General features: G+C 42.7%; 1 protein-coding gene across 1 annotated transcript; it reads left to right on the top strand.

The window, feature by feature from the left end:
* The first annotated feature begins 9,478 nt into the window (after window positions 1–9,478).
* Window positions 9,479–25,092, top strand: IGFBP3 (insulin like growth factor binding protein 3). Its single transcript, XM_055806043.1, has 4 exons — window positions 9,479–10,382; window positions 14,139–14,368; window positions 16,956–17,075; window positions 23,338–25,092. Exons 1-4 carry the CDS (start codon window positions 9,998–10,000, stop codon window positions 23,461–23,463), a joined length of 861 nt encoding a protein of 286 aa, XP_055662018.1. The 5' UTR covers window positions 9,479–9,997; the 3' UTR covers window positions 23,464–25,092.
* Window positions 25,093–26,850: the final 1,758 nt, after the last annotated feature.

Raw genomic sequence — 26,850 nt, forward strand, 5'->3', positions numbered from 1 at the left:
TAACATGCTATTTCTATAATAATAACTATTTAGAGATCCAGGTCCTTAGATTAATGTAGAGGTTGTGTAGCTTAGAAAATGTGACCTAGTGTCTCTCTAAAGTGGCTTTAAATTAATCCAGTCTCATCTGAGCAAATTCTCAGTGTAGACTGTTGTAAGGCAATTAAGGCCTTAAGTGGATTTAACTTAAAATACTAAATAACCACAACTTCAATGGTAAAGAAGGAAAATACAGCCATGCACTGCATTCAGTTAAGCTGATTTTTTGCAGTGTTGAGAACATAAAGGAGCAATGACGATTTTAGGGAGAGTATCTACTGAACAAAACTGGCAGTATTAGTTAAAGTCCTAGGGTATGTTGGTATGTGTTATCAACAGTAAGGCTGTAATAGGCTTTTTTCTTGAACTTGCTGTCCTCATAATTTGGGGTTTGAGAAGTTATGATGCAGCTTTGTCTGTCAGTAGACCAATTATTATTTGTATTAATTATAAAATGCTGCTATGGCTTATTCCTTTCAAAACCACATTGGGCATCTATTTTTTATTCAAATAAACAGGGATAAAATATGCAGTTGTGTATGTAGTTCACAGAAGAAAGTGACTGTAATTGTCATGCTGGTGTTTTCCTTAGAGAGGCATTTATGAACTAGAAGCAATTTAAGGCAATTAATTAGGTCAGTTCAAATGTAACTTTTTAATGGGAACATGAAAAGAGACAGCCCTTATCTTTGGCCTTTGTCTGGAAAAATAAAAACTCTTGCTAGGAAGTTTGATTGTGGAAGGGCCCAGAAAGCTCAGGAAGCATCTGCTTGAAATCACGTTTCTAGTAGAACAGTTGTATGTCATACAAAATGCACATAGGAGGGACACAGCTGCAGGAATAGGACTATTATCTTTGTCAGTGCAACACTTTCCATGTCCTCCTGTGATAATAAAGCTATATGTCAGTATTTAAAACTATATATATTTCAGTAAAAATTGCTATCATCATAATTCTGACCAATCTGGCTGAACTCAACAAAGTTTTTTAGTGCAGAAATACTCTGTAAAGAAGAGATTAAGATGCAGAAGCCAATAAGGAGAGGTGTAGACTGATCTTTCCACAAGTCTGGGAAATGTTTGTTTGCAGGGGAAGGAACTGCTGGGCATTGTGAGAAGTTACATCAGATTCTGTCTGTTTTCATCCATCATTTAGTAGTTTTCTAAGGGAGACTCTAGGACAGCTTCCATCAGAGTTGAATTCTGGATTCGAAAGCAGCATCTCATACATAATAACTTCTGGAACAGGTTGTACTTTGAATACTGACATACAATAATAATGCCTAGTGTCCTTCACACTTTCTATCTAGTGAGATGAGAGATATATTCATTCTCCTAATCTCCTTGTGAAGTGTTATTTTCCCAAATTTACTGCCAAGTGAGCTCTGATAAGTCGGGCTTCATTCTCTTTCCCCTCCTGCCAACTTCTCACCATTACAGCTCCATTAATTTCAGTGGAGTTGTTCTTAAGTCTTAGCAATGTTATGAAAGGACATTTAAACCAGTGAGAGCACATGGTGAAATGGATACCACAAATTATGTTACCGCCATAGTGTGCCTTCCTGAAGGTGAAATGGATACCACAAATTGTGTGACTGCCATAGTGTGCCTTCCTAAAACTGACCCCCTGTGAGAGATTATTTCATTTAACTGTTGAAGTGTTTCATTTGTAGAGACATGCTCCACAATGACTTCTCTTCAGAGATCATAGAATCACAGAATCATTTAGGTTGGAAAAGACCTTTAAGATCATCCTGTCCAACTGTAAACCTAACACTGCCAAGTCCACCACTAAATCATGTCCCTAAGCACCACATCTACACATCTTTTAAATACCTCCAGGGACGGTGACACAACCACCTCCCTGGGCAGCCTGTTCCAATGGTTTACAACCCTTTTGGTGAAGAAATTTTTCCTAATATACAATCTAAACCTCCCCTGGCGCAAACTGAGGCTGTTTCCTCTCATCCTAAATGTCAGCAGGTGAGCCTCAAGTGCCCGCATTTTCATGTTACTTTAAATATAGTGTTCAATAATAAACACACCACACCACAGGCCTTTTCCTGTCATAAACAACAGAAAATTTCCAAGGGGTTGTGCTGTAACTCCAGGTGCCTGTAAAAATCTACATGAGCAAGTAGTTTGTGGCAGTGCTATCAGATCAGTAAGTTGAAGCAGTGAGTACACAAGCTCCTGTTTCTGCACTGGGCGCACTTTGGGGCTATATTTTGGAGCTGTCTGCTAGACATAGTGTCTCTTCATGTACATGGACTGAAGGGCCACTCGTTAGTTCAGACCCAAGTGCCCCCAGGTCACAGGAATATTGCCAATGACTTCAGCAGCAGGAACAGGATTTGATTTATGGTTTAGCCCCCCTTGTTTTCTGGTCACACCCGCATGTAAAACAAGGAGATGTACATAACTTTCCAGCATCACTTGTGACATTTATCCTTCTGAGAAACTACTGTACACAGAAGAAGCAGAATGTTTGTTTGTATACTGTGATTTAACTTTCCAGATTCTCCTAAGAACTGACAGTTTGTGGCTCAGAGCCAAAACCAAGACATACAACACTCTTGTGAATCACAGAGATAGGCTTTGTGTAAGTATAACTATGCCGAAATTTGGAACCAGCCTATTTACAATCTTTTTTTTAAAAATCACGGCAATTTTCTGACTAACCCTTAGGGAGATGGAATTCTGAAAAACACAAGAAGCATCAGGCACCATGGGATACTAAGCATAGGCTATCAAATATGTCATATGTATTTCTTTTCTCTTTCTAGGTATGGCTTCCCAGGCTTGAGAATGAGAGAGAGAGAGGTATTTTTTTGAGTTCCTGGGAAATTCTTCCTTTCAGTATGTAGCAGATCCCTTTTTTCCACACCTAGTGCCCAAATTCATGCACAAAGCTATACTCCGGCTAAAGACCCTAACTAATGGCTTCTAAAAGGACAGAGATTCCTATTATATTTGACAGATGTAGGATCAGATCGCTCAGAGTGACACCTCTGCATTGTGCCGGTCTTCTGTCATCAAGAGATACTTTACTGTTGTGCAGCCATTCAGCTTTTCCAGCTAGTATTAAACTCAGCAATGCTTTGATTTTGTTATTCCTGTTCTGCTTTAGGAGAAGGATGAACTGCCCACTGACAGCATATTTGCAATTAGCAAAGCATCTACCAAACAAAATTTGCTTGTGAAACAAGTAATTAAACACCTCTTATCCATAAAATTTTCTCTTACATTTTAAAGTGTCTACACCAATCATAAATAAGTAGAGCAAATTAATTTCCTTACAGGAAGGTAAGAAATTACCTTACAATTTTTGTGCCCTGATTTTGCTCCTTTATAATTCTGTGCATGGCCCTACACCACTCTTGTTTCATGCCATTGTAAAGAAAACAGGTTTCAGATTGAAAACTTAACAGGCCTGTTAGGCATCTATTGTGCAACAAGCACTATGAAAGGCTTAAAGCTTCAGAATCTATGAACCAGTATCTTTTAATGAAAGTATGCCCTGCATGTCTTAGAGATCGGTATTATTTTGGAAGTCCTCTTAAAAAATATGGACCTACAATGAAAAACAAAAAAAAAAAAAGACTGTTGATTTGGTTTTTATATTTGAGACATTTTAAAAGGGGTTTGCTGATCAGAAATCACTTATTACTTGGCTTCTGTCAGCATTCTTATGGTGGACATCAAAATGATTGAATTAATTAGCAGAGCTACTCAAAATTATGAGCTGCTTATAAAACGGAAAGTAGAAACACTGCTGTCTTCCAAGACATTAAATTCTTAGCAAAAGAAATGCAATAGGTGACTAAACTGAAGTAGAGTGGGAACTGATGGCAATTAATATGAGTGTTTTTCTTGATATTATTATGTGTGTAATAATCAGTTATTTTAAGGTCATAGCCTATCACTTCCTTTGGCATTAGCACCTGGAGGGTTGAGATACATAACCACAGACATTCATATAGACCTGAGACCTACCCAGTGTGATCAACACAAGAAAGGACCTTAACTCCTACTCCTGTGACGTGAAAGAGGCTTTGGGTATCCTAATGCTACCCAACATTGGACTAAGGTGCATAGTCTGATAACCAAGATAAAATCAAACCAAAAAAGTAGATTCGCAAAGAGAGAAGATATGGCAAAACCTGCCAATTTACAATCAAAAGTTCAATGACTACAGCAATGTATAGGATGTTAGAGATGCCATTCTCAGCTGGAAATGGTTGAAACTTGTGTGATTTTAGCTTGGGTAACTAAAACAGTGGACTTCATCTATCCTCCTTAGCACACAGACTGCCCTGAAAAACGTCATCGTTTTGGTAAGGGGAGACTTCTCAACAGAACTCACAGCATTTTAGCTCTAACACCAGCCTGTGACATGATTTTACGACTCTGTATTTTTCTTGCTCAAGTTATATCCTGCAAAGTTTTTAAGAGTGTCTTTTCTTTGTGACTCATTTTGAAGGCCACATGGTAGCAAGGCATCTAGACTTGTGGGCATTAGAATTACTGCCTTTTTAAATATATGCAATATATATGGTACCTGATAAATATAGTGAGAAACTATTGTTCTGTAACATAGCGTCATGAAGGGATGGGATTGGTGAATAAAGAAAATAAGCTTGTGCTAAGTTAATTTCTCACATATTTTCTCATACCTTTTGTCTTAGCCTTGATGGTATATAAATCCACCTTAACATGAGTTATGTTCATGATCCACTAATTTACAGAATGACCTAAAACTTAATGTATTCATTCAAAATCAAATAAACATAAAGAAGGTCAGTTCTCCATGCATTCCAGTCTCAGCTGCAGTCTGAGTAATCCAAAATGACTTATCTTTCCACTTCAACACCTCAGTGAGATTTTTTACATGATTTTTTTTTTATTTACTTGCAAACAGAAGTTTAAATGTGTCAGGAAATCTAGCTCCAGCAGACTGTAGAATTTTGAAGCAGCTGCATTTCTGCTTTTACCTCTTATGACACCTGCATTTTGGAACTTGCACAATAGCCAGATTGCTGGCTGCAGTGTGGGTGTGGAGAACACCTGGTCCAGCAGCAATCTCCTCTCTTCTTATGAAGAAGTCCTGAAAGCCAGACTTTTTCTTTATTCCCTCCCTCCTCCCCCTTGCACCCTCATTCTCTTCAAATTCTGCAAGATTTTTATTGCCATGACACATTATATAATGTCTACCTAGTACATACAGGAGATGAACACCCTTCTGGGTAAGTGCTTTGTAATATGAAGCCTATCAGCTATCTTCGCTTCTTCTATTACGGTTAACAAGATGCCTCAATTGATGAAGGGAAGTGTTTGGTAATTGTTTCTGTAATACCATCAATAAATTTCCTTTCATTATGTATGCCTCTGGTAGCAAAGAAAGGGACAAACTCTCAAAAGTCTTTCCTAATGTGTAAAATGTCTCAGCTCAGTTGACTGCCCATCAAAGGATTTGTTATTTCTCCTTTGGTTTCCAAATTTTATCTGCTTCCAAATTCAGTTCTCATTTGTTCTGCCACACTGTATTCAGATTGCCATCTTCAGACAAGCAGCACAGGGTGGTGTGTGTGAGGAATCCAGTACAGTTTTCTACTTTGTTAAGACTGCATGCTTAAGAGGGGGGGAGCCGGAAAACACCTGAGATGTTCATGTCTAGCCCAAAACCCTGAACAGTTCTGCAGGAAAGTTTCATTAAACTACATTTTAACAGACAGGTGACAAATAATGCTGAGATCTTAATCCTTGCCTTTGTGCAAACCATGATCTAGAAAGTATCATTTAAATTAAGTTTAAAGTTTGTATTATATCAACTGACTTCATTGTAAATCTGAATATTCTTCCTCTGAAAAACAAGAGCATATTGAAGAAATCCTACTTTCTGCTGACTATAGAAGTTTTTTGTACCTAAAACTCCAAAGTCTGCAAAAAGAAGAGCAGAGACACCCAGATTAAAGGACACTTTGCAAATGTGGATTCAGCCTTCAACCCAAGATGTGCTATGTATCTCTAGACTTCTGCAAAGGGTATTTTTTGGTCTGGAAAAGGAAAAGACTTCCAAAATTTCACAAGTTCTTTTAAAAAGGTATTATATAGGGAAGCTCACATTCTTGACAGTGAAATTGACAATACAATGGAACTACTCTACAAAATCTGGATTGCTCCAAAATGTAATGTGACCATGCAGCAGAAAGTAGAGCTACTTCAACCACAAGTCTGGTTCCCATATCTTGTCCTTGTAGCAAACACAGCCTCCGATAAACAAGTGCACAAAAGTTATGAGTTCAGCTAACACACCAGAGAAGAGAGCAAGAGTGCTGAATATGAAAGAGATGCGAGGATAAAGTGGAAGGGGAAATAAAGTGCATCCTTTCTGAGATTCCATAAATTACTCTTTCACTCTCTAGAGCAATGGGAGGAGGATGTGAGATTGTCTGAAGCACAGAGCCTTTCAGTTGTTCCTCTTCTGCTCTCCATCTACATCTGGTCTTCGTCAGTCTAGAACTGACTGTAGAGGTTCAGTATAACCCTACATGGCTTTTGTCTCTTCCTCTCCTCCCAGTAAAACTGAATAAACAGGAAAAAAATTGCAAAGCCTCTAGAATAAATAGTAAACGTAAGTGTGGAAGTTCAGATCTGGTACAGTCTTACAAACATTGCTACATTGCGCATTGAGCCCTTGGCCTTGTCCACATAGAATAATTCCACCGATATTACTAAGGTTTAGCCTTAGTAGTTCAGCTACTACAGTAAGGGTAGTTCAGCTGTTAGCTATAGGTGTGTAGTTTTTTTCTTTATAAATCTCTTATTGGGCTTTTCAGATACATTGAACCAAATTTCTGTCGTTCATATAAATGCACTATAATGCAGTGCCCCTTGGTTAAGACAGTGCAAACAGCTAATTGTTTAGCAAAAGCTCTTAGGCTGACCTGATCTTTGACACATACTGGCTTTCTGCTCACTGCAAAGGTGATTCAGCCACACCTTTGGCACTGTTAGTCTTCCATTTGGAGTGCTTTTTATTCGAAGTACCTTGATGTTGCATTAACCTTGGCTGATGCTATTGAAAAATGTATACTAAAATATATATACAATTGTGTATTTAAAAAACATATACACAGTTGTGTATTAAAAAAAAAAAAGGACCACTTTTATTTGGTGACATTGCAAATATCTCCTTATTAATAGAGCTTCAAAATGGTGCACCAAAAAGTTCATGGAATGTTACAAAAGAAAGAAGAGGAAGAAAAAAAAAAGTCTTTCTGATGGGGGGAACCAAATTCCAACTTGATAAAAACGTTTGTTTTGTATTTGATCCACAGTTTCAAATACAAGTTACACTGGTATTAGTGTGTAAGTAAGAGGTCTACGATGGGTGAAGCAAAAGGGTTGCACTCTTTCATTCCTTCTGTCCTCCGATTCCCCTTGCCCCATGTTACTCATGTTCTCTCTCAGCATTTCCCTTGCATTACCGTTTCAGTTTTGAAAGCAGCATGCTGTAAAAGCTCACCCCAATTGACAAGATGCCCACATACATACAGCGTACAGTGCTACTCTACCGTGCTGCTGCTAGAGCAGAAAGAAGGCTGCCTCTTCACGCCAGACCTAATCCGAGTTCTCCTGATACACTGCTGCCAGACAATCCCAAAGATTTTTAGACTATAAACAGTTATTAAAACCAAAGTAAAATGAAAAGGTAACAGTAAGCTTTCCTGCAATAGTCTCAACACCCCCCCACCCCCCCAAAAAAAACCCAAAACACCACCAACCAAACCCAACTCTGAAACCAAACATGCAGTACATTGTGCTTGATCAATCCCTCCTTTGTAGATGGGCTCCCACAGAGGGAGTCTGGAATTCAATCCTGGACAACCTGCGACCTCTTTTGGTCAGTTAACAAAATGACCAAAAGGACAAAAGGCTGAAAAGCCTTGATGCAGGCACTAGTCGGGACATTAAGCAAGGCTGATCTCTCTTCCAACACATCTTATCATTTCCCGAGGAAAAGTCTCTGTCTACTCTTGCACCACGTTCTTCAGACACAGAATCAGATTCTTTTTTGCCCTGCCAGGTACGATGCCTCTTTCAAGATGATATCTGAAAGGGATCATTACTGAATAAGGAACAGGGAAAACAAACCGAACTATCTAAAAAGACTGGATTTGTAACACGTGCAGTTTTCGAGATTCACAGTATCGTAGCCAGTATGTTGAGCGATAACATATATACTCAACTCTTCCACTTGAATTTAGACACATGAACAGCTGATGAATTATTGGAAGGTGAGCTTCAGTGTTAATGCTGAAGGGGTTGAAAACAGCAATGGTCTGGCTCATATCATTCCCACGGTGGAATATATTGGTACAAGTCAGTATCTGCAAGCATTATTGATTTTATTTTGCACGAGGAGTGGGCTCCTACAGCTGAAACACCAAATATGTCTACGCATTACACCTCACCATCCCCTTCTACGTTAGCTGGCAGGAGGGGCTCAGAAAGGATGGTCACAAATTTTGGCATTGCAGATTCAGATTTTCTCTGCCAATGTTAAGAGGGGGAGCAAAATACACCCAGCAGAAGGGGGTGGAATTGGCGGTGCCTGCGAGCAGAACACAAACACGTGCATTGTGCAGGACCGACAGAGGGTCTCGCTGCTGGGCTTCCTCACGTTTGGGGTGGGCTTTCCTACGTTTTTGAGGAGGTTGCAATGGAAACCGTTTTCTTCTGGGGGCAGGGAAAAAGTTTTAAGAGTTCAGAAAACACTTTAAAAAGGTAGTTAGCGGAGGCACATGCCCCAGGCTGAGGCACGACACGGCCCGAGCCCTGCGCTGCAGTGCAACGCCTGTGCAAAAGTGTCAAAGCCAGTGTGCGTGCGTGCGCGTGCATATACGTGTCCCATCCCCCGTCATCGTCGTCCCCTTCCCCACCTCCCTCGGAAACGCCGCTGTCATGTGCGCCGTAAACCCAAGGTACGTCCCGAACCTGCGTGTATGTGCGAGCGAAGGCACGGCTCCCCCACGCCGCGCAGAGGCGCGGGCGGGACCCTCAGCAGGGGCACCCCACGCCGGCTGGGCTCGCTGGGCTCGGCTGGGCTCGCCCTCCCCGCTGCCACGGAAACAGCCGCGAGCATCCAACACCCGCGGACACACGCACGCAGCGCTTTTTTTCCCCTGGAACAAAGGGCGCACGACATGCCCCTCTCCCCAGAGCCTCACCCCTCACAGCTGATTCCTAAGAAGTGCCCATAACCCCCCGGCACCGCCGCGCCCCCCGCACCGCCCCCGCGCCCCCCCCCAGCCCTCCGTGACCGAAACCTGGATGCGGCGGGGGCCGGCGCTCCCCGGCCGCGCCGCGCCGCGCGTTATTCATGGCGCGGGGCGGGCCGCCGGCCGCCGCGCTATATAGGGCGGCCCGGGCGACACGACGAGACAGATGGGCGCAGAGTGGAGTGGAGGCGGACGGCAGGCGGCAAAGAGAATAAAAAGAAGGGAACCTTGCTTTCTTAATTTATTTTTTTCCTCCTCTTTTCCCCTGCTCCGCTCTTTCTCTTCCTTTCTTAAGCGTTTTTGGACCAAGTTTTCTTCAGACCGTCTGGGCTTGGTTTTTTGATTTTTTTTTTATTTATTTACTTTTACGAATTCTTTTACGAATTTTTTTCTCCCCCTCAGTGTTGTATGTGGCAAAAAAAAGTCAGCGCCGAGCTGAGTGATTCAGGCGCTCTGCAGGGAGCAGTGGGGAGGGCGAAGGAAAAAGTTGCCTTTGTTGCAAGCGAGCTCTTGCAACCTTTTATGTGACTAAGCGCAGGCGGCTGCCGGGGGTCGGCGAGTGCGGGCTGCGCTGCCTGCCCGCGCTGCTCGGGCTCCTCTCCCGCAGCCCCCTCCCGCGTCGGGGCTGCGCGGGGGCGCTGCTGGCGCCCCCCCGCCGCGCTCCGCCGGTTGCCATGGTGCCGCGGCCCGGCGTGCTGTGGGCAGTGGCGGCGGCGGCGCTAGCGCTGCTGGGCCGGCGGGCGGCGGCGGCGCTGGCGGGGCCGGTGGTCCGCTGCGAGCCCTGCGACGCGCGGGCGCTGCAGCAGTGCAAGCCCCTGCAGCCGGACTGCGCCGAGAGGGTGCGGGAGCCGGGCTGCGGGTGCTGCCTCACCTGCGCCTTGCGGCCGGGGCAGCCCTGCGGCATCTACACGGAGCGCTGCGGGGCCGGGCTGAGCTGCCAGCCGCGGAGGGAGGAGGCACGGCCGCTGCAGGCGCTGCTGGAGGGCCGCGGGCTGTGCACCAACGGCACGGCGGGCGGCAGGCTGCGGGCCTTCCTGCTGCCGGGACCGCACGCTGCAGGTAAGAGGGCTGCGGGGGGTCGCCTGGCTGCGCGCCGCCTCCGCTCTTTCCTTGCCTTTTTTTGTTCTTTTTTTTGTCTTTTTCTAACTTAAGTCAGCTGCACGCAGCAGGAAGGGGGGGATGGGGGGCGGGCTTGCTGCGGGCCGGTTTCTCCGGAAAGACCCCCCGCCGGCGGGGGCTGCTCCGGGCTCCGGCAGCCACGTAGCCCAGGCTGGGCTGTTTGTGGAGGGCGGCTCTCGCCCGGGGAATGGCAGATGTACCGCTCGCACCTTTGCTGTGTACACGTTTACTTTCTCCCACACCGACGCTATGAAGTAGCTCTTTGCAAAAGAGGCAGAGTTGCTCTTTTTAATTAAAAAAAATAAACATCGAGGGGGTGGGGAAGGGTTGCGCAGTGCGGGGGACTGCCAGGCCGGTGGGGGTGGGGGGAAGGGAGGTCTGTCCCCCACGTTCCTGGAAAGAGAGTGCGAAAAAACTGGGGAGAGTGGGCTGAGCCCTGCGCTGCATCGTGGCTCGGTCAGGACAGCGCTAAGCACGGGGTGAGGGGAGCAACAAAAAAAAAGGAGTTAAATATTCCGCTGGCCCGGGAAGGTGGTTATTCCGAGCAAAGCGTTTGCACAGCAGTGTTTAAGAGGACGTTGGGTTTTTTTGCTTGCACTGCAAATCTTTGGTGAAACGAAGTTTTCCCGTACCTCTTACATACCTTGTAAATGAGACGTTCACAGAGCGGGTTTGGTTTTGTTTGAAGAGGAAGGGACAGCTGGAAAAAGTTCTGTTAGCGTGCGCGTTTGGAAACTTAAGACAGGGAAACTTGGGATACAGATCAAGAAAGCACAGTCCCTCTGTGCAAGCATTTCATTAAACTGTTTGCTAACCAACAGCAAGTATGTTAACATTTATTTAATAGAAAAGTGTCAGAAGGCTTTCCACTGTTTGCATTTTTCAAAAGCCAGGAGTTTTTCAGCTGGGTTGCAGGCTCCCTGGCTGGCTGCTCCTCAGCTGAGGAAGTGGCACGGGTGCTGCGGGGAGCAGAGCTGCCTTACCATCAGTATGTATGTGCTGCTCTCACGGTGTGCCTTACCATGGGGATTCACGTGCTGCTCCCAAGCAGTGACCGTTCGAATGAGAGTTCAGAGGTACTCGCTGAAGTTCTGAATCCCATTGGAACGTGGAGCAGCTTCCGTCATCACATTAACTTGGCTCTGCATAGCCATCCTTCCCATGAATTGGGAACGAGGGGTGTCTCTTCCGGATTTGGGGGTTGGTGTTGTTTGGGGTGGGGGGTGGGTAGCGCTTGCAGTGGCTGTTATAGAAGGGAAAGGGGAAGGCAGAGCTGTACTTGGCTGGAAACCTCTCCATTTTCAGCCTAAATAGTCAAAATGCTGTTCTCATTTCTGCATTCTTGGCTGAGGGAGAACTCCAGTTATGAAATCAGTAGGAACTCTTGACTCCTTAAAAAGCACAAAGTAGGAACCTTACAGTTCACGTTCAAGGGGTGAAGGCTGCAAACCTGGGGTACCAGAAGGATGTGCGCTGAAGCAGTGTGACATGTAGTGCCCACCTCCACGTGGGGACTGCTCCACTTCCAGCTCTAAATCCAGTGCTCCCGGGTAGGCACGTTCCCCGAGCAGATTCCCACCATCTCCCTCACACACAGCCAGGGCCGGCATCACATGCTATGCTTGTCATTCCTAGTTTACAGAAATTGCTAGAAGTCGGTATGGGGTGGGGTATGTTACCTCTTAACAACCACCCTAGCAGGCCACTGACTTACTTTCCAGTTCAGGATTTTTTTGGACATGAAAGTGTTAAGTAGGAGTAGTGTGCATGTGCAACCCTTCTGATTTTTTTTTTTTTTTTTTTTTAAAAGAAAGCAAGTAATTCTGGTAGTAGATTTGTTTCTGTTACCAGGGTGTAAATCTAAGACAGCACCAAGTCTGGTGAAACTGACTTAATCAAATATGCTTTACAGTTTAAAATGTAGCATTACCACCGTTCCAAATTGAAGAGTAAGAAGTGCTATTGAAACGTGATGGCCTATTTAAACTGAAATGACCAGCCTGGTAATTAATGCATTTCAAGAATATTTTCTCCTTATTTTTGGTAGAGGAGGCTAACTGATGAACTGGGCTGATTGCAGAAAACATAGTAGGCGTAGGAGACTTAGGATACTCAAGTTTATAACATTTTATTGTGTCATTTCTTGCAAACTTCATTGAGAATGTGGGAAAAAAAATACCACTGTTTAAAAACAGGACATTAAACCACCAAAAATATGTTCAGATACCACTGAGAGTCTGAGTTAAACCCACAAAAGCCAGGAAATTTAGACTTATGACTTAAACTTCCTTAATTCACTTGCACTGGGAGTTGGATTTTCCTGGTCAAATTATGTCTATTGCCAGCAGTGGCTACACTAAAGCCACTGGTACCAAGATGTTAGGTTGGATCCTTTCTCAGTGTTCCTCTTCTGGACCTGTGTATTGGCAGTGCCACTGTAATGCTTATGTTGAAGTATTTAGACTCAATGGGCTACGTGATCATGGGCTTGCAGGTTTAGCACTGAAATTCTTCTCTTTTGTGGTTTTTCAGTGAGCTATCAAGTATAACTTTAATACAGATTTCCAGGATGTTCCTTGCACATCAGTTATCATTATGCACTTGCAATATGATTTCTTTAAAACAAACAAACAAAAAAAAAAAGGTGGCCAGCAGCCAAGGCAGCAGCTAGTGGGACTTGGCTACTTTGCTGATAGGAGTATCCAAACTTGAAAAATTCCCTGGAGGAAATGTAGACAGTTACAGTTACACTGCAGGAGTCTCTGAAGAGGGAGAAATGCAGTGTAGACAAATACCTCGGAAGGTATGGGAACACTGGGCTTACGCAGTATTTTGGAAAAATGTTCTTCTCCTGTATTTTTGTGGATGGCAATTTAAAGAGAAAATATTTTTTGAAGCTTGTGATGAAAGCCAATGTTTGTCCTGTGACACCATTACAGAATGAATGGCATTTTTCTGGCCACTACCTTTAAAATTTATTTTGTACACTTAGAAATGTTTCTGATTTTAATAGCAGAAGAATGAAAACATGCTGGGTGGTATTTTTTTCTTTTTTTTTCTTTCCTGTTCTGTATATTGGATAAAATTAAGAAAGAAAGAGTGGTAAAAATAGGCAGCTAAAGCCATGACACTCAGTGTGGTAGAATTATGGTATTAATGCCTCTTTTAAAAAATAAAATAAAATTACCATGCTGGGGAAGAGAGAGTTGCACGACGGCCCATAAGTCACCCAGGCCAGCTGTGTTTATCTGAAGTAGGTTAAACCAGCTGTGGGTCAGCAGCCGCAGAAGGGGTAGGTCCACGGCCCAGGGAGGGGGATGCTGTGCAGACCTTGCCCCTCCTGTTGCCAGACAGGACTTCAGGGGGCACCGGACAGTGGGTCCACAACCCCAGACGGTGGGCTTGCAGTAGGTGGAGGTTAGCTAATGGTCAGGTGCTGGGCAGCTGGCACGGACGGTGCGGTGGGGCACCTTGTGAGGCTGCCGGGAGCAAGGGGATGCTTCAGTTATAGAAGTCCTGACTTGGCAACAAAGGTGCTAATGCATGCAGAATGCGAAGTTGTTAAATCTTTTTCTATATTGCTATCTTGTAAACAGAAAATTAGGCACATAGGCTAATCTAGTGGCTTGTTGCCCCTCCAGATGCAGCTGGCAGCTGATTAATGTTGTTTCTCCACTGCATTTGTTCTTCTTGAAGGAAATTCCAGTGATTCAGAAGAAGACGACCAGAGTACCAGCAGCACAGAAAATCAGGCCATCCCAAACTCTCACAGGGTGCCAGATTCCAAATCTCATCCACCACACATCAAAATAGATATCATCAGGAAAGTGCAAGCCAAAAATACACAGCGCTATAAAGTGGAATATGATTCGCAGAGTACAGATACACTGAATTTCTCTTCTGAATCCAAACAAGAGACTGAATATGTAAGTACTTTAGTAAAGGGAAAGGCATTTCCCAGCATTTCATGTGTGTGTGTATATGTGTATGTTGTGCATATGACATTAAGTAAGTAAATGGTGGTAATTGCTGCAGCCATTTAGGGCATTCTGGCTGTTTAACTGGTAAAACTATTGGATCTGCCAATGCAGACAATTGGCAGACTGAGCAGATGATGTTCAGAAAGCATGGGGCCTAATGCAATTGATAAAATTATGATTTTCACAAAGTCACTTCTTGGAGATTGAAAGTTCTTGGTCCCCCCTGTAATTACCACATGTTTTTGCAAATGGACTTGGGTCAGGTTTGATACCATCATCAAATTTGGTTGGAAGCAGCATTACTGGGTTGCAATAGTGTAGTGGCTCATGCTCCACGGCGCAAATCAAGGGAGGTGAACTTAGGGTTGAGAATTAGGATCTTGACTGATCAGTCGTTGTTTATATGATGTGCTGAACACCACATCCACTTGCATCTGTCAGTTGGTACCACTGCTGAAATGTAAAGGCTCACAGGCACAGGAGCTGCGGTTGCTTCCGACTTGCCCAGTGGATCTGCAGGGCAGCTGGAGTGTGGTGAATATGAGGGGAGAATAATTCCTCTTCATGGACGTCCTGGCTGATAACCCTGGCTGATAACACAGATAATCCTTGTGTCTGTGCTAGGTGGCCTGAAAAATTTGTCTGGATGTACTTTGGCATTTCATCATAATGGTTGTGGTGAAACCAGACATGGCTTCCCGTCTGCAAAAGGAAGTTTTAAAACCTGTATAAGGTGGAGAGCTGTGTCTGAAGAGACTGTGGCCTCCAAGTTAACACAGCAAGGGTGGTAATGCTGCATGTTCAGTTTCACTGATGTCCAGCCATCTAGTAAAAACACTTCAGTATCTGCCTTCTCGCGCATCCTCCTCCCAAAAATGTGAAGTAAACTGCCTACGGTACAGTAAAAGAATGAACTTTGGTAGCTCTGAGGAAAAATAAGGTCCTGCTTTTAACTAGGATAAATGTTTTATTTATGTGGTAGTTGGGCCCTGCAAACAAAGGCGCACCAACTTACCAAGGCTGCTGGTGTCTGCAAGAACCAGAAATAAGTCCATCAGGGACAGATGCCTTTGACACCAAATGACCTTCTAGCTGTGTCTGCATGTTAGTTTCTGATACTGATGTCTCTGACTTTGGAAGCCTGCTTCAAAATAATAATTAAAAAAAAGCCATTGATCTTTTGTCAATCTTTTTGTAGGCCTAAACTGGGGACCAAATCTTTGCATGTGTGGGATTTGTGGTCAGCATGTCTGGGCAGTTTCTTTTTCTCTCTCTTTTTTTTTTTTTTTTTTTGTTTTTTTCTGCTAAGGAACTGCCAATAAGAGCAGCAATTTACAGTGCATGTTTTGAGCGTGTGAGATTGATACTGAGAGAAAACATATGAAAGCAGCAGTGAAGGTCTTTGTTAACCAAAAAAATCAGTCTTAAACTCCAGTATAGCTGTAGAGTCTGTATGTTTTCAGAGACATGAAGGGCACTTTACATGAGCAAACTATTACAATTACCACTTGAAAGTATGTATGTCATTACTTCATCAATTAAAAATTGCACCAAATGAGTCTTTGTGTTGATACAGCACCTTAAACATTTTAAACCCATACAGCCATGCAAAGGAATTTTTTCGGGTCTCTGCTGAAGAAGTGGCCTGGTGAACCTAGTCAGCAGTGTGCCGAGACAGGGAATCCTGATCCCACTGCTGACACTGACTGCCTTCTTGGCCTCTGGCAAAACGTGAACTTCGCTCCTGGTTTTCTGACTGCAAAGTGGGGCTTGTGATGCTTTACTCCCTACCCTAAAGGGCTGCAGTGAGAAATAATTAGTTGGTGTTTGAGAAATGCTCTTAAAAGTGCTTCTGGAAGTTCTTTTTGGCTCATTGTCCTAAAGCTAAACCTCTACATTATTGTCAGCCCTTTGTAGATGGAGAAAGCGAAGCAAAAAGTGACATCTGATGAGACTGTTGTGTGCAGCCGTTCCTGTGTGTGGCCACATCCCTTTGGTCCAGTTGAAACTGGGAATTGTCCAAAGTTGCAATATTTTTACATATACATATACATTAAACCAAACTACTTGTTCTCAGTTAAATTCATTTCATTTAGGCTTTTAAATCCAGCAGAACCACAAAAATAAAATGGTATTAGGGAAAACCTACCACGTGGTGTATTTCCAGTTGCTTGCCTACCTTTGTTTCCTGCTTGGTACAAGGGCAGCTTTTCCAAACCTGTTATATGTGACTGATTTACATACTGGTTAAGCCTTGCCGTAGGTATATGTGGCTGTGAGTTCAACTGGAAATGCCAGCCTGCCTCAGCGTAGCATAGGGCCTACAGTGTTTAGAAATAGGTTTATCCTGAATAAAGCAGAAAGACCATCTGTGAATGGTCCATCTTTTGACGTATTGAGCCATCTCTTTGTTTTAATGGACTTGCTTGGGTTTGTGCTTTTTGTCCTTTAAAGATTTATTAACTCTAGTGCGAAAGATGGTATTTGGGGAATGAAGTTTCACCTGTGTTTTCTAAAATGTGTTCATTAACAGGGTCCCTGTCGTAGAGAAATGGAAGACACTTTAAACCACCTAAAGATCCTGAATGTCTTGAGTCCCAGGGGCTTTCATATTCCAAATTGTGACAAGAAAGGGTTCTACAAGAAAAAGCAAGTAAGTACAGAGTCTTGATCACTTCAGTGAACGCACTTCACCTTTACTGCATCTTTCCTGAAGAATCTTTCCAGTAAGGTGTATTATGTATCATTTTACAGAGGAACTGGTTCACTTCCAGTTTTAGGACCTGATCCCACAGTGATGAACCTTGTCAAGTGGGGACAGTGTTTTTATTTTCTGTTGGTCATGACAACAGATTCATTTGAGAAACTTCATACCTAATCACACATGGGTTGGCGGGTGTCCTATATACTAATGCCCTTTGGTTTAAAAAAAGCAGTGCCTCTGTAATAACCCACAGAGCTAATGTTGCAATCACCATATGACTGCAATAGATCAATGCTTTGAATTGTAAATAGCTGCTTGAGATTTCCTAGAAAAACTGCACTGGATCATATTACAAAAGGGAACTTGAGAAAGGTATGTATCTGTCCTTCATGTGCTACACAGATTGCTTCCAAAATCCAAGTCATGTTATCATGAAAGCGATACATCTAGTAGCTACTCCACAATGAATATGGCTTCTCAGCTCTCTTTGGTTCTGGGATTGTGACCTTTCTTGACAAATGCAGACCTAAACTGCCGGTATTTATGCTTCAGTTGTGTAAGGTTGAGCTATGGGCAGCATTCTCCATTCAGTGCTGCCCTTGGAGCTCGTTCAGTAACTTGGGGAAGTGCAAGACGTGCCAGGTTCTTTGCTTGGTGTGCACATCCCATCTCATTCCAGTGTTTATTTCATGACCTACCTCCAAGTGTGTTTCTTGGTATAACTCCAAAATTTCCTGAATTCAGGGATTTCTTTTAAGATTTTCCTCAAGTCCAGACCCTCTCTAAGGACAGATTTTTTTGTGGACCATTTTATCTCTCCCATTTGGGTTTACATGAGTCAGCCTCTCTGTCCCTGGTAACCAAAGGAGCAACTGACTCTGTTACTAGCTGATACGGTTTGTTGGTTGGAAGCAAGAGGCCAACCTCCAACCAGGCAACCTTATTTTAGGAATGCTATTTCTCCATTTTTTGGCTTCCAACTTTCTTAGGAACAGTCTTTCCCTTTTGGATATTCCCTGGAGCTCTGTGTTAAGCTGGCAGTGTCAGGTGGGGTGTTTGCAATAGGGGTGAGGTTTCCAGCCTTCCTTTCTGCCATCAGCTGAGTGTTAACTGTGCTGTTTGACCTTTGGTTCATGCTGCTGATCTTGCCAACTTTTCCTTGATCAGGTGGTCGCAACTCCTGAACAGGAACAGAGTTTCTTTTTGTTGTCTGGAGTTTTGAGAAGCCGGTGTCATTCATGTCCTGCCATGTGTAAAATAGCAGAGAGCAATGCTTGCATCTTGGTCTGTGTTTGTTCAGAAAATACATCTTGATTGCTACGTTGAGTGAGGCAAGGGCTGTGTTCTGTGCCTTAAAAGCATTTGCTTAGCTGCTGTGTAAGAGCACGTCATTTAACTGTTCAAGGCACACAAGTGTACTGTAGTCCTTCCTTAGGTATTACAGAAGGCCGCAGATTGGTATTTACTTTGTTCAGTAGATCTTTCTTTCATCTGTCTTCAGACTCTGAGGTTTTTGCTTCGTCAGCAAAAAGGTGGTGGTTTGCACGTGGTCTCTGGCATGTGTATGTAGTAAATCAGATCCACAGTAAGCATGTATTAAAGTGCCTTCCTTTAAAGGATGACTGTACTTTAAAGTGCAGTCAGTTCTGCCACTGAGGCAGAAAAAAGGAAATACAGAGGTGGCGGGAGGGAGAAAGAAAAGTAATACACTTACTTAGTCTTTGTACCTGGAAGTTGATTTACGAGAGTAAGGTGTTGGTACAGAGAAAAGACACGCTTCTGCCCTCTGTGTAGTCTGTGCTGCCAGGAGACTTTCAAACTGCTTTAGGAAAGCTTCCTGCGCTTATGTGCAGCAGCCCATCCAGTCAGCAAACACAGGATGAAGGGGCACTTTCATACCTGGCCAGCCTTGTCAAGCGTTGTGCCAGTTCACACAGGTCTGGTAGTTTCAGTGGTAGTCTGAGACAACTTGGGAGCTTGTAGGAGATGCCCACAAATGGAGCCTGTATGAGTAAATATTGTACATGAAATGCAGTTGGAGTGCTTCTGTAAATGAACTTCAGTCAACCCTAGGGGCAGGCCTTCACAGGTAGGGCTTACAGAGACAGGCTGCTTCTCACACGAATAAAATACATTATTTCTCGTTTGTATTTGAGTTGCCCTCGTAGAATTAACTCCTAGAAAAAAGTATCAGTTTGAGAAGTGAGGAGTCCTGTCCAGACTGAATTCACTGTCCACAAGGCAATGCAACAAATATGTTTGGTTTTCTTTTTGGAGCATCAGCGTGTAGGTCCGATATTTTCGGCATGGTGAGCAGGTCTCTAATCTCATTAACAGAATGCTAGCGTATTTTACTAATTTCCTTCATTGCTATTATAAGCAGCATTCAATCTGTAATTCAGTTATATTCTGTTATGACAACAAAATTTGGAATAACAAGTTAGGAAATAGACAGTAAATCCATCAAAGGCATGTGAGCTAGGCATTTTTAATTCTGGAAGCAGCTGCCATAACCACTGCCTGGGATAACATAGATAGGTGTGTGACAGCAGGAATCTGATAAATTATGATCACCCTGGAAACCATTAAAACTCTTTCAGGAGGCGCTTCACATATTAGTATATTCTGCCTTCCTAGTCACCTACTCTTCCCATCAAGTTGGAAGCAGTCATTTTCCAAGACATTTGTGGATATCTAGAAATTGACTTTTCAGGAACAACTGTAGGAAGTAATTTGCGTATGTGAAACAATTTTAAGAACTTTAAATTTATTTGTCAGGATATAATGTGAGAAATACTTCACACCTTGTGTTTATATATCAACTTCTTTCAAATCAGACCTATTAAAATACAGAATTGTCTTAACATGTGCAAGGTTGTACTATATAACTGTGGTATATAGGTATATTTATGTGAAGTAGATTGATAGAGGCATGTTTCTGCTTCAAACATAGGAAAAAAAAGGTTTTGATGAAATTAGAATTATTATATGGGGAAATTACCAGAATTGCTCCATATTTGTGTACCAGAGCTAGATACTCACCTAAATGTGAGCTGGCATCTTTCCACTGAAAACAGAGCTGGGCTTGGTGAGAGCCAAAATGGCCCGCGGTATATGTCAGTACTGTCTGCAGTCTGTTCCGGGAGACCACAGTTGTAGCTCCACGGAGACCTCTGGGCTGACCGGGAATTCAGTGGGATACCATATGCTTTGCTGTGCCCCACAAATGCCTCTGCGGCACTTCTTTGTGGAAGGGAGAGGGGCAGGTGGCATGGAAGCTGGCAGCTGGTGTTCCTATCAGAAGTAATTAATGGCTCTACTGCTTGGGCAGTTTTCCAGCTTTTTTGGATTTCTGAAGTTATACGGAAGAGCTGGGCACAGCCTTAAAATATATGTGGAGTACAAAATGCAGAAGAGCAGATTATATATATAAATATATCTGGTTTTTTCCCATATGAGCTGCCCACAGCCGCTGTAGGGCAAGCTAGCTGCTTCACAATAGGAGCATCATTTTTGAATTGGAAGTGGTTTACTATGGGCAGCATGGCTGAGCAGGTAGTACACTATTGCAGATTGGAAAAGGTAAATTGTTTCCTCACTGAGTGTTATTTCAGCTGTAGAACAATCTAAGGGTTTTGTTTTCCAAATGTGTCGTCAAGAGGAAACAAAATAATATTAGTAGTAGGGAAGGTGTTCTTGAAGTCTTAACTTCATGTTGTAGCTTATTCCAAAAATTGATTATGCAACTTTAAAAAGCAATCAAAACCTCCACCAACATGAGATAACTTTAATTGATCATTTGTTTTGAGAGTGATGCAAGCCTATGAATCAGCAAGATTGTGTAACGTACTTCTAAAAGGGGAGGCTGTGTTACTATTATTAGCAGAAGTGTAGTTTCACTGCCGGAGCACCAGGCTGGCAGCCAGAAGCCCTGTGCTCTAATTCAGGCTCCATCTGTGCCTGATCTCTTAGGAAAAACAACTCAAGAACTACTGCCTCAGTTTCCTTTTACGTAAAATCTAAGTTGTGCAAAGGCTGCTGTTCATGAATTCCTCAGTTTTGAGCATGAAGAAATTAAGGCACTAAATGTTAATGCCACTTAAGCTAGAGTCCAGTCCAGTTGCCACCAAACTTGACAGAAGACTTCTCGCTGATGTCACTGGACTTTGAGCAGCCATTCTCAGAAATCCTGGAGAGTAACACGCAAGCCCTAGTCAGGCTTTTCAGACAATAAATGTAAGTTGTAAAACTTAACATCTAAAGATTTAGTACAGAAAACCAGCCAAACAGGTAACTAGAACTCAAATGCAGCTAACCACGTAGTTTAGCAAATTATTAATGTGGCTGTTCTCTTCGTAGGTTTGAACTTCTTCACCCTCTCCTAAAAATAGGCTGATATATACTCTTAAGTTTGATCTTGTCATCCTGCTGCCGTCCATTTACATAGGGCTAGTGCAGAAGGACTGCAAATGCCGCGGAGGCACTGTATTATTTCTGCATGGGGTTTGTTACTCAAATATATCACAAGGGTAGATTAATTTGCCATTATGGTGATTAGCATTATTTCATTTACTCTAAAATAAACAAGACGGAAAGTTGTTCAGAAATGTGTGTCTAATGTGTGATCTGCTCCCATCTCTCTTGCAAGTTTCTAGTGAAGGCAGTCTACCCTATTCTGTGCTGCCACTAATGAGTTGGCTCGGGGGCCAATGTGCTGGTGCAGGCTGTCCCAGGAGTGACACATATTCACAGTTCTGTCTCAAATAGCACCCTTTCACCTGGGGTCCTGAACTAGACATGGAAAGGGTCAGCCCACTTTGGGCAGCGTGTGAAGCCCAACCCATACTTGATGTTTCTTTGTGTACTTGCACAGGGAAAAGACACTTGGCTTTGTGAGCCGCTGCCATACACCCACATGGGAGATGGGGACACAACTGTTAGACTCTAGAGAACAAGCAGTTGAGTGGTAGCGGCAAAATTTACCTGACTTGTACCAGCCTGAACCTCTGAAATACTTGAATTGCTGTGAGTGTGATCTCAGAGGCAGCATTTGTTGTGCTTGCACGATAGCCTTTACAGTGCTGAGGGCCCTAAGTGCCTTCAGTCTAGCCTGTCTCCCTTCATGCTGGTGATGCAACAGCTGAAACCTCAGTCTTTGGAATGGTAGGTGTCTTTGTGTCACAGCCTTCTTTGTAAGTCTGTCCTGACTGAACAGCTGTGTCTGTTAACATTTGGAGCAAATCCTGTATCACCAGATCTCAAAACCTGAGCTGACATGAGGGCTGTGTCTTGGCAGTGAGGTTGACCATGGCATACCTAGTGAGGTAATCTCTGTTCTGGGGACACATGTCTTCCAAGTGGGTGCAAGCCTTGCAGGTCCCAGGGGTTCACAGTATGTAACTGCCCAGGGTTGCATACTGAGTGCAGCCTGCAGCATGTCATCTCCTTTAGTTTTTACCATTCTTGGTTCCTTGGGGAGAGCATGATTTACTTAGTACCTGCTAGAATTTATAATACGTTTTACTGCATTGCTCTTTCTGAAGAGGTTTAGTGTCGTTGCCTGTCGTAGCTTCAGGTTGGTCAGCATTGCTGGCAGATTCCACCAGGCAACTTCTAAAGCTGACATAGGTTATAGACTAGTATATAAGCAACCTTATTTATCAGAAAATACACATGTAAAGTTCTAGTACACCTAGCAGTTGTTAAAGTGATAACTCCATTACAGAAGGATTATGTATCTGTTAGTGTCAACTACATTACGGAAACTCCTCCAGCAGACAGATGCAAGCCCAGGGTATTTATTGCTGCAATGGCTGTCTTTGCCAGACCTGTGCTTTAGTGTAGAACAGATCTGTTAACTTTATTTTCCAAAGATGGGTCCTGGTTGTCAGCCCCTACTGTTGCAGGTGGTCCCAGTATTCAAAGGGGGCAACTGTGCTGCCTGATATAACGGGGAGTAGTTCATGAGGCTGTTTCCTGGTAGTTCTCAGAGCAATTATATTATGGAGTAATTAGACCCAAAGGGGTTGATAGGCAGAGAAGGTAAGCCTTAATTGTAGTACATTGTAGTGGTAATAAACATTCTGTTTGATTCTGGATATGGCCAGGATATGGAAGTACAGCCATCAAATGAGCAGGAATCCCTGCTACATAACACTCAAGAGCGGAGAAAAGAAAAATAATGCTGACTGGGTCTCCTATTCCGTTTCAGTGTCGCCCATCCAAAGGCCGGAAGAGAGGTTACTGCTGGTGTGTGGATAAATACGGACAGCCGCTTCCCGGGTATGATGGCAAGGGAAAAGGAGATGTCCACTGCTATAACTTGGAAAGCAAATGAGGTCTGAGTGCCAGCTCTTCTGGCATCTGCGCGTGGCTGCTGGACCTCGCAGAGACCTTGGAGGGGCTGGGCAAACACTGTGGACTGCATTGGCGCGTGGAGTAAGGAGCTCTGCCTTCGGTGGCAGATAGGGAGTTGCAGCCTCTGTGGATGCTGCTGCAGCTGCACCCTGCCACCAACTTGTGTCGGGCTTCCTATAGCATGTGTAGGGAGCTCTGAATTCCCACGTAAACCTGCACTATTGATACCCAGAGAGAGAAAAACAAAAGGCACTTCAGAATGGATTCAGGGAGTCTCCACTGACTTTTTAAAGAACGGCCTGTGACCAATTTGATCCCGAAAGATACTGTTTTGTTTTCTTATTTTAAAGAATTTATAGATTGTAAGCTTGTAAAGGTATTAAAGAAAAAAAAAAAAAAAAAAAAAAAACCAAGAAAAAACCCACAAGAATTTAAAAGTTAAGCTTTTTTTACAGGTCTGACGGGAAACTTATCTTCACGGGTAAAAGTTTTATAAAAATCTCAAAGAACTTTTTAAAGAAACTTATTTCTAAAATAAAGACATGGCTATTTTTTCTGTAAAATATATTATGAATATTCTGTTAGTCTGTATTTAATATAATTGTTTTTTAATAAACTATTTAAATGTAACATGTGAATACCAAATACTACACAATAATTCTAGTGTATACTTCTGTATGCCAAGAAAAAGTAAGGGTATGGAATGATTTACAAATATGTATAGATCCATATGCATACACACTGACCTATTCTAGGCAACGGAAATGAATTTGTGGAGTGAAGGAGGTGTTTTCAGGAGAGATTAAGTTTTGTTATTGGAAATAACTGCAGTTGCCAAGATAATTCTTCTTCTTATTTTTAATTATTTTATTGGTATTCCTAATGTACCTATCACTGAATTATGCCACTGGAAAGGATAACAGTTGCACTGAAGCTCTCAGTAAAGTATTTTTCTGTCTGTCCTTCGCTTCAGTTTGTGCAACAGGGCTTAACATTTCCTCCATTTCCTGCTCACACTAATATAGAATAACCGTGGACAAAAAATTGCCAGTACAGTACCACCCTTTCTATTTGCTTATTTATTTTGAAAAACTGTACGTCTTCTGTGTTGTCATGGTACACTCTACCAAAGCACATATTCTGTATGAGGAACCCCTGTTTAAAACTATGCCGATGAGATGGGGGGGATCATGGACCGGGGTGTCGAGACCCACGCACTTCATTTATGCTCTACACAATTGTTGCTTGTGTTGACTTTGGTAGAAATGATTTGCCTGCATCTAAGCATAGAACAAGAACCATTGGGTTTAAATATTTAAACCATCTGCCATGGTGTTATAGATGTCCTTTTAATTAGAAGTGATACGGTTTTGTTCTGGTATGCGATGCTTTCACATAAGGAAGACTTTGGCAAGTCTGTTTTTGGAGGCTGATTGTTTACTGAACTTCATGACAAATTCTGTATGATGATGAAATGTGGATAAGGAAAAGTGGCCTGTGAAATGTAACATCTCTCTGAAAAGTAATGCCATATTTTGTATATGTATTTATTTATATATTTTATATAAATATTTTATATATTTATATAAATATATAATATATTCTTATATGTGTCACTATAAATGTTTGATGTCACTGTAGCAAAAAGAAGCCATCAGCACTGTAATTTGCTGTTGGGGTGGGGGCTCTGTGGAGACTGGGGGCAGTCAGTGGGTTTGCAGCTGGTGGGGCTGGGGAGGGGACACCACCATGGGGCTGAGGAGCCTGTGCCTTTCCTGCCCCATGGATTCCAGCCACCCTCCTGCCTGCCGGCAAATGGCTTGGAACTCTTGGCGTGGAAGGGTTTGGCTATGCGGCTTGCCAGCATAGAGGCAGCTGATGGCCATAAATCAGATGATGAAAGCCTTACCCTGAAATGTATGAGCTGAGTGGCCCTCTGTGCATTTTGCACATCTTCCTGATTTCTATCTAATGAGTTCGAATCATTGTTAAAACTGAAATTATTTAACCTTAGAGTAAGAAAAAGTAGTATACGTGAAGTGATGCTGACTCCAGGCTAATGCAGATTTGCTGACAGATGGTTACAGAAAGCTTTGTGAGGTGAAGATTTATTGCAACATTTTTACTGCTAATGCAAATGTAATGCCTGCAAAGATTTGTTGGCAAAAAAATAAAATGCTGGGCTTTTTTTTTTTTTTTTTTTTAAGTTGTAAACCAGTTCCTTTCAAATACTTTCACACAGGGAATAAAGTTATATATACAGCAGTATTTTGGCATGTAACCATAGATAAGAAAATAAGGGTTGGATTCATGAAAATGAGTATTTTGCTTTTTTTTAATTGCTATCTCGTGAGCCTTGTGGGGAAAAGAAAAAAAAAAAAAAGCTTCTTGCCAAAAAAGATAGATGGCTGCCTTGCAAGCCACATTTTGCCAGTAAGCAGAAATGTTTTAACAGGCTGTGGCAGTATTTCTGATTAGTATATTTTGTCAAGTTTTTAAGCTTTTTATGTTTTGCCCTACCATTAAAACCAAATAAATACAGGAGAAGCTGGGTAGTAAAGGCGCTTAAGTGATACTAAATTCTCTGATTTCTGCAGTACACCAACTTTATTTCTTCCAAAATACTACATCTTAAGGAACTTGGACCAATTCAAGCAAGCAATCTGTCACATGAATTATTTAACAAACTGCACTCAGCTCCTTTAGTGGTACTAATGGTCTTTGGTATGTAACAGAAAAAACATACAGCCATAAGGGGGGAAGGAAAAAAAAAAAGTGATTGTGCGAGTCAGTTTGGTTATTTTGCTTCCAACAGATGTCTTTAAAACAAAGGCTGTGTCTAAAGATAGCTCCCCCCCCAAAAAAAACTTACCTGTAACTTAAAGCTTCCCCTTTTTTCAGAAGTTGCCTTCTAAATATTTTTTACAAGCACAGTTGCTTGCACTAGTATTGGATGCTTCCTGTTGTCTATCTGATGTGCCTGGCAGCTGGCATTCTTAGTATGAAATGCAAAATAATGTTATTCACCTCCCACCCACCAAAAAAGAAAAAAAAAACCAAAAAAAAAAACCAAACCCCATACTCTTTAAAATGAAAATAATCAGTGGTGACTTTTTCCTTTTTGTTTGTTTTTTGTTTTGTTTTTTAACATTCCTATTTCTATGAAGACAAGGGTTCAATTCAATAGACAAGTGACTTGCCATTCAAAGATTTTTCTCATGGCTACAGGAGCCAGGCTGTGATTCAAACAAAAATATTTGTGTTCTGCATCCAAGCAGCAGAATGTGGGCAGCATGAAGCCAATGTGTGGGTCATTATCAGTTCAGGGGAACATCTCTCTCTGTGTGCAGGTTAGCAGTATTTCCTG

The sequence above is a fragment of the Falco peregrinus genome, chromosome 5 (assembly GCF_023634155.1).
Source record: "Falco peregrinus isolate bFalPer1 chromosome 5, bFalPer1.pri, whole genome shotgun sequence".
In the NCBI taxonomy this organism is placed as follows: Eukaryota; Metazoa; Chordata; class Aves; order Falconiformes; family Falconidae; genus Falco; species Falco peregrinus.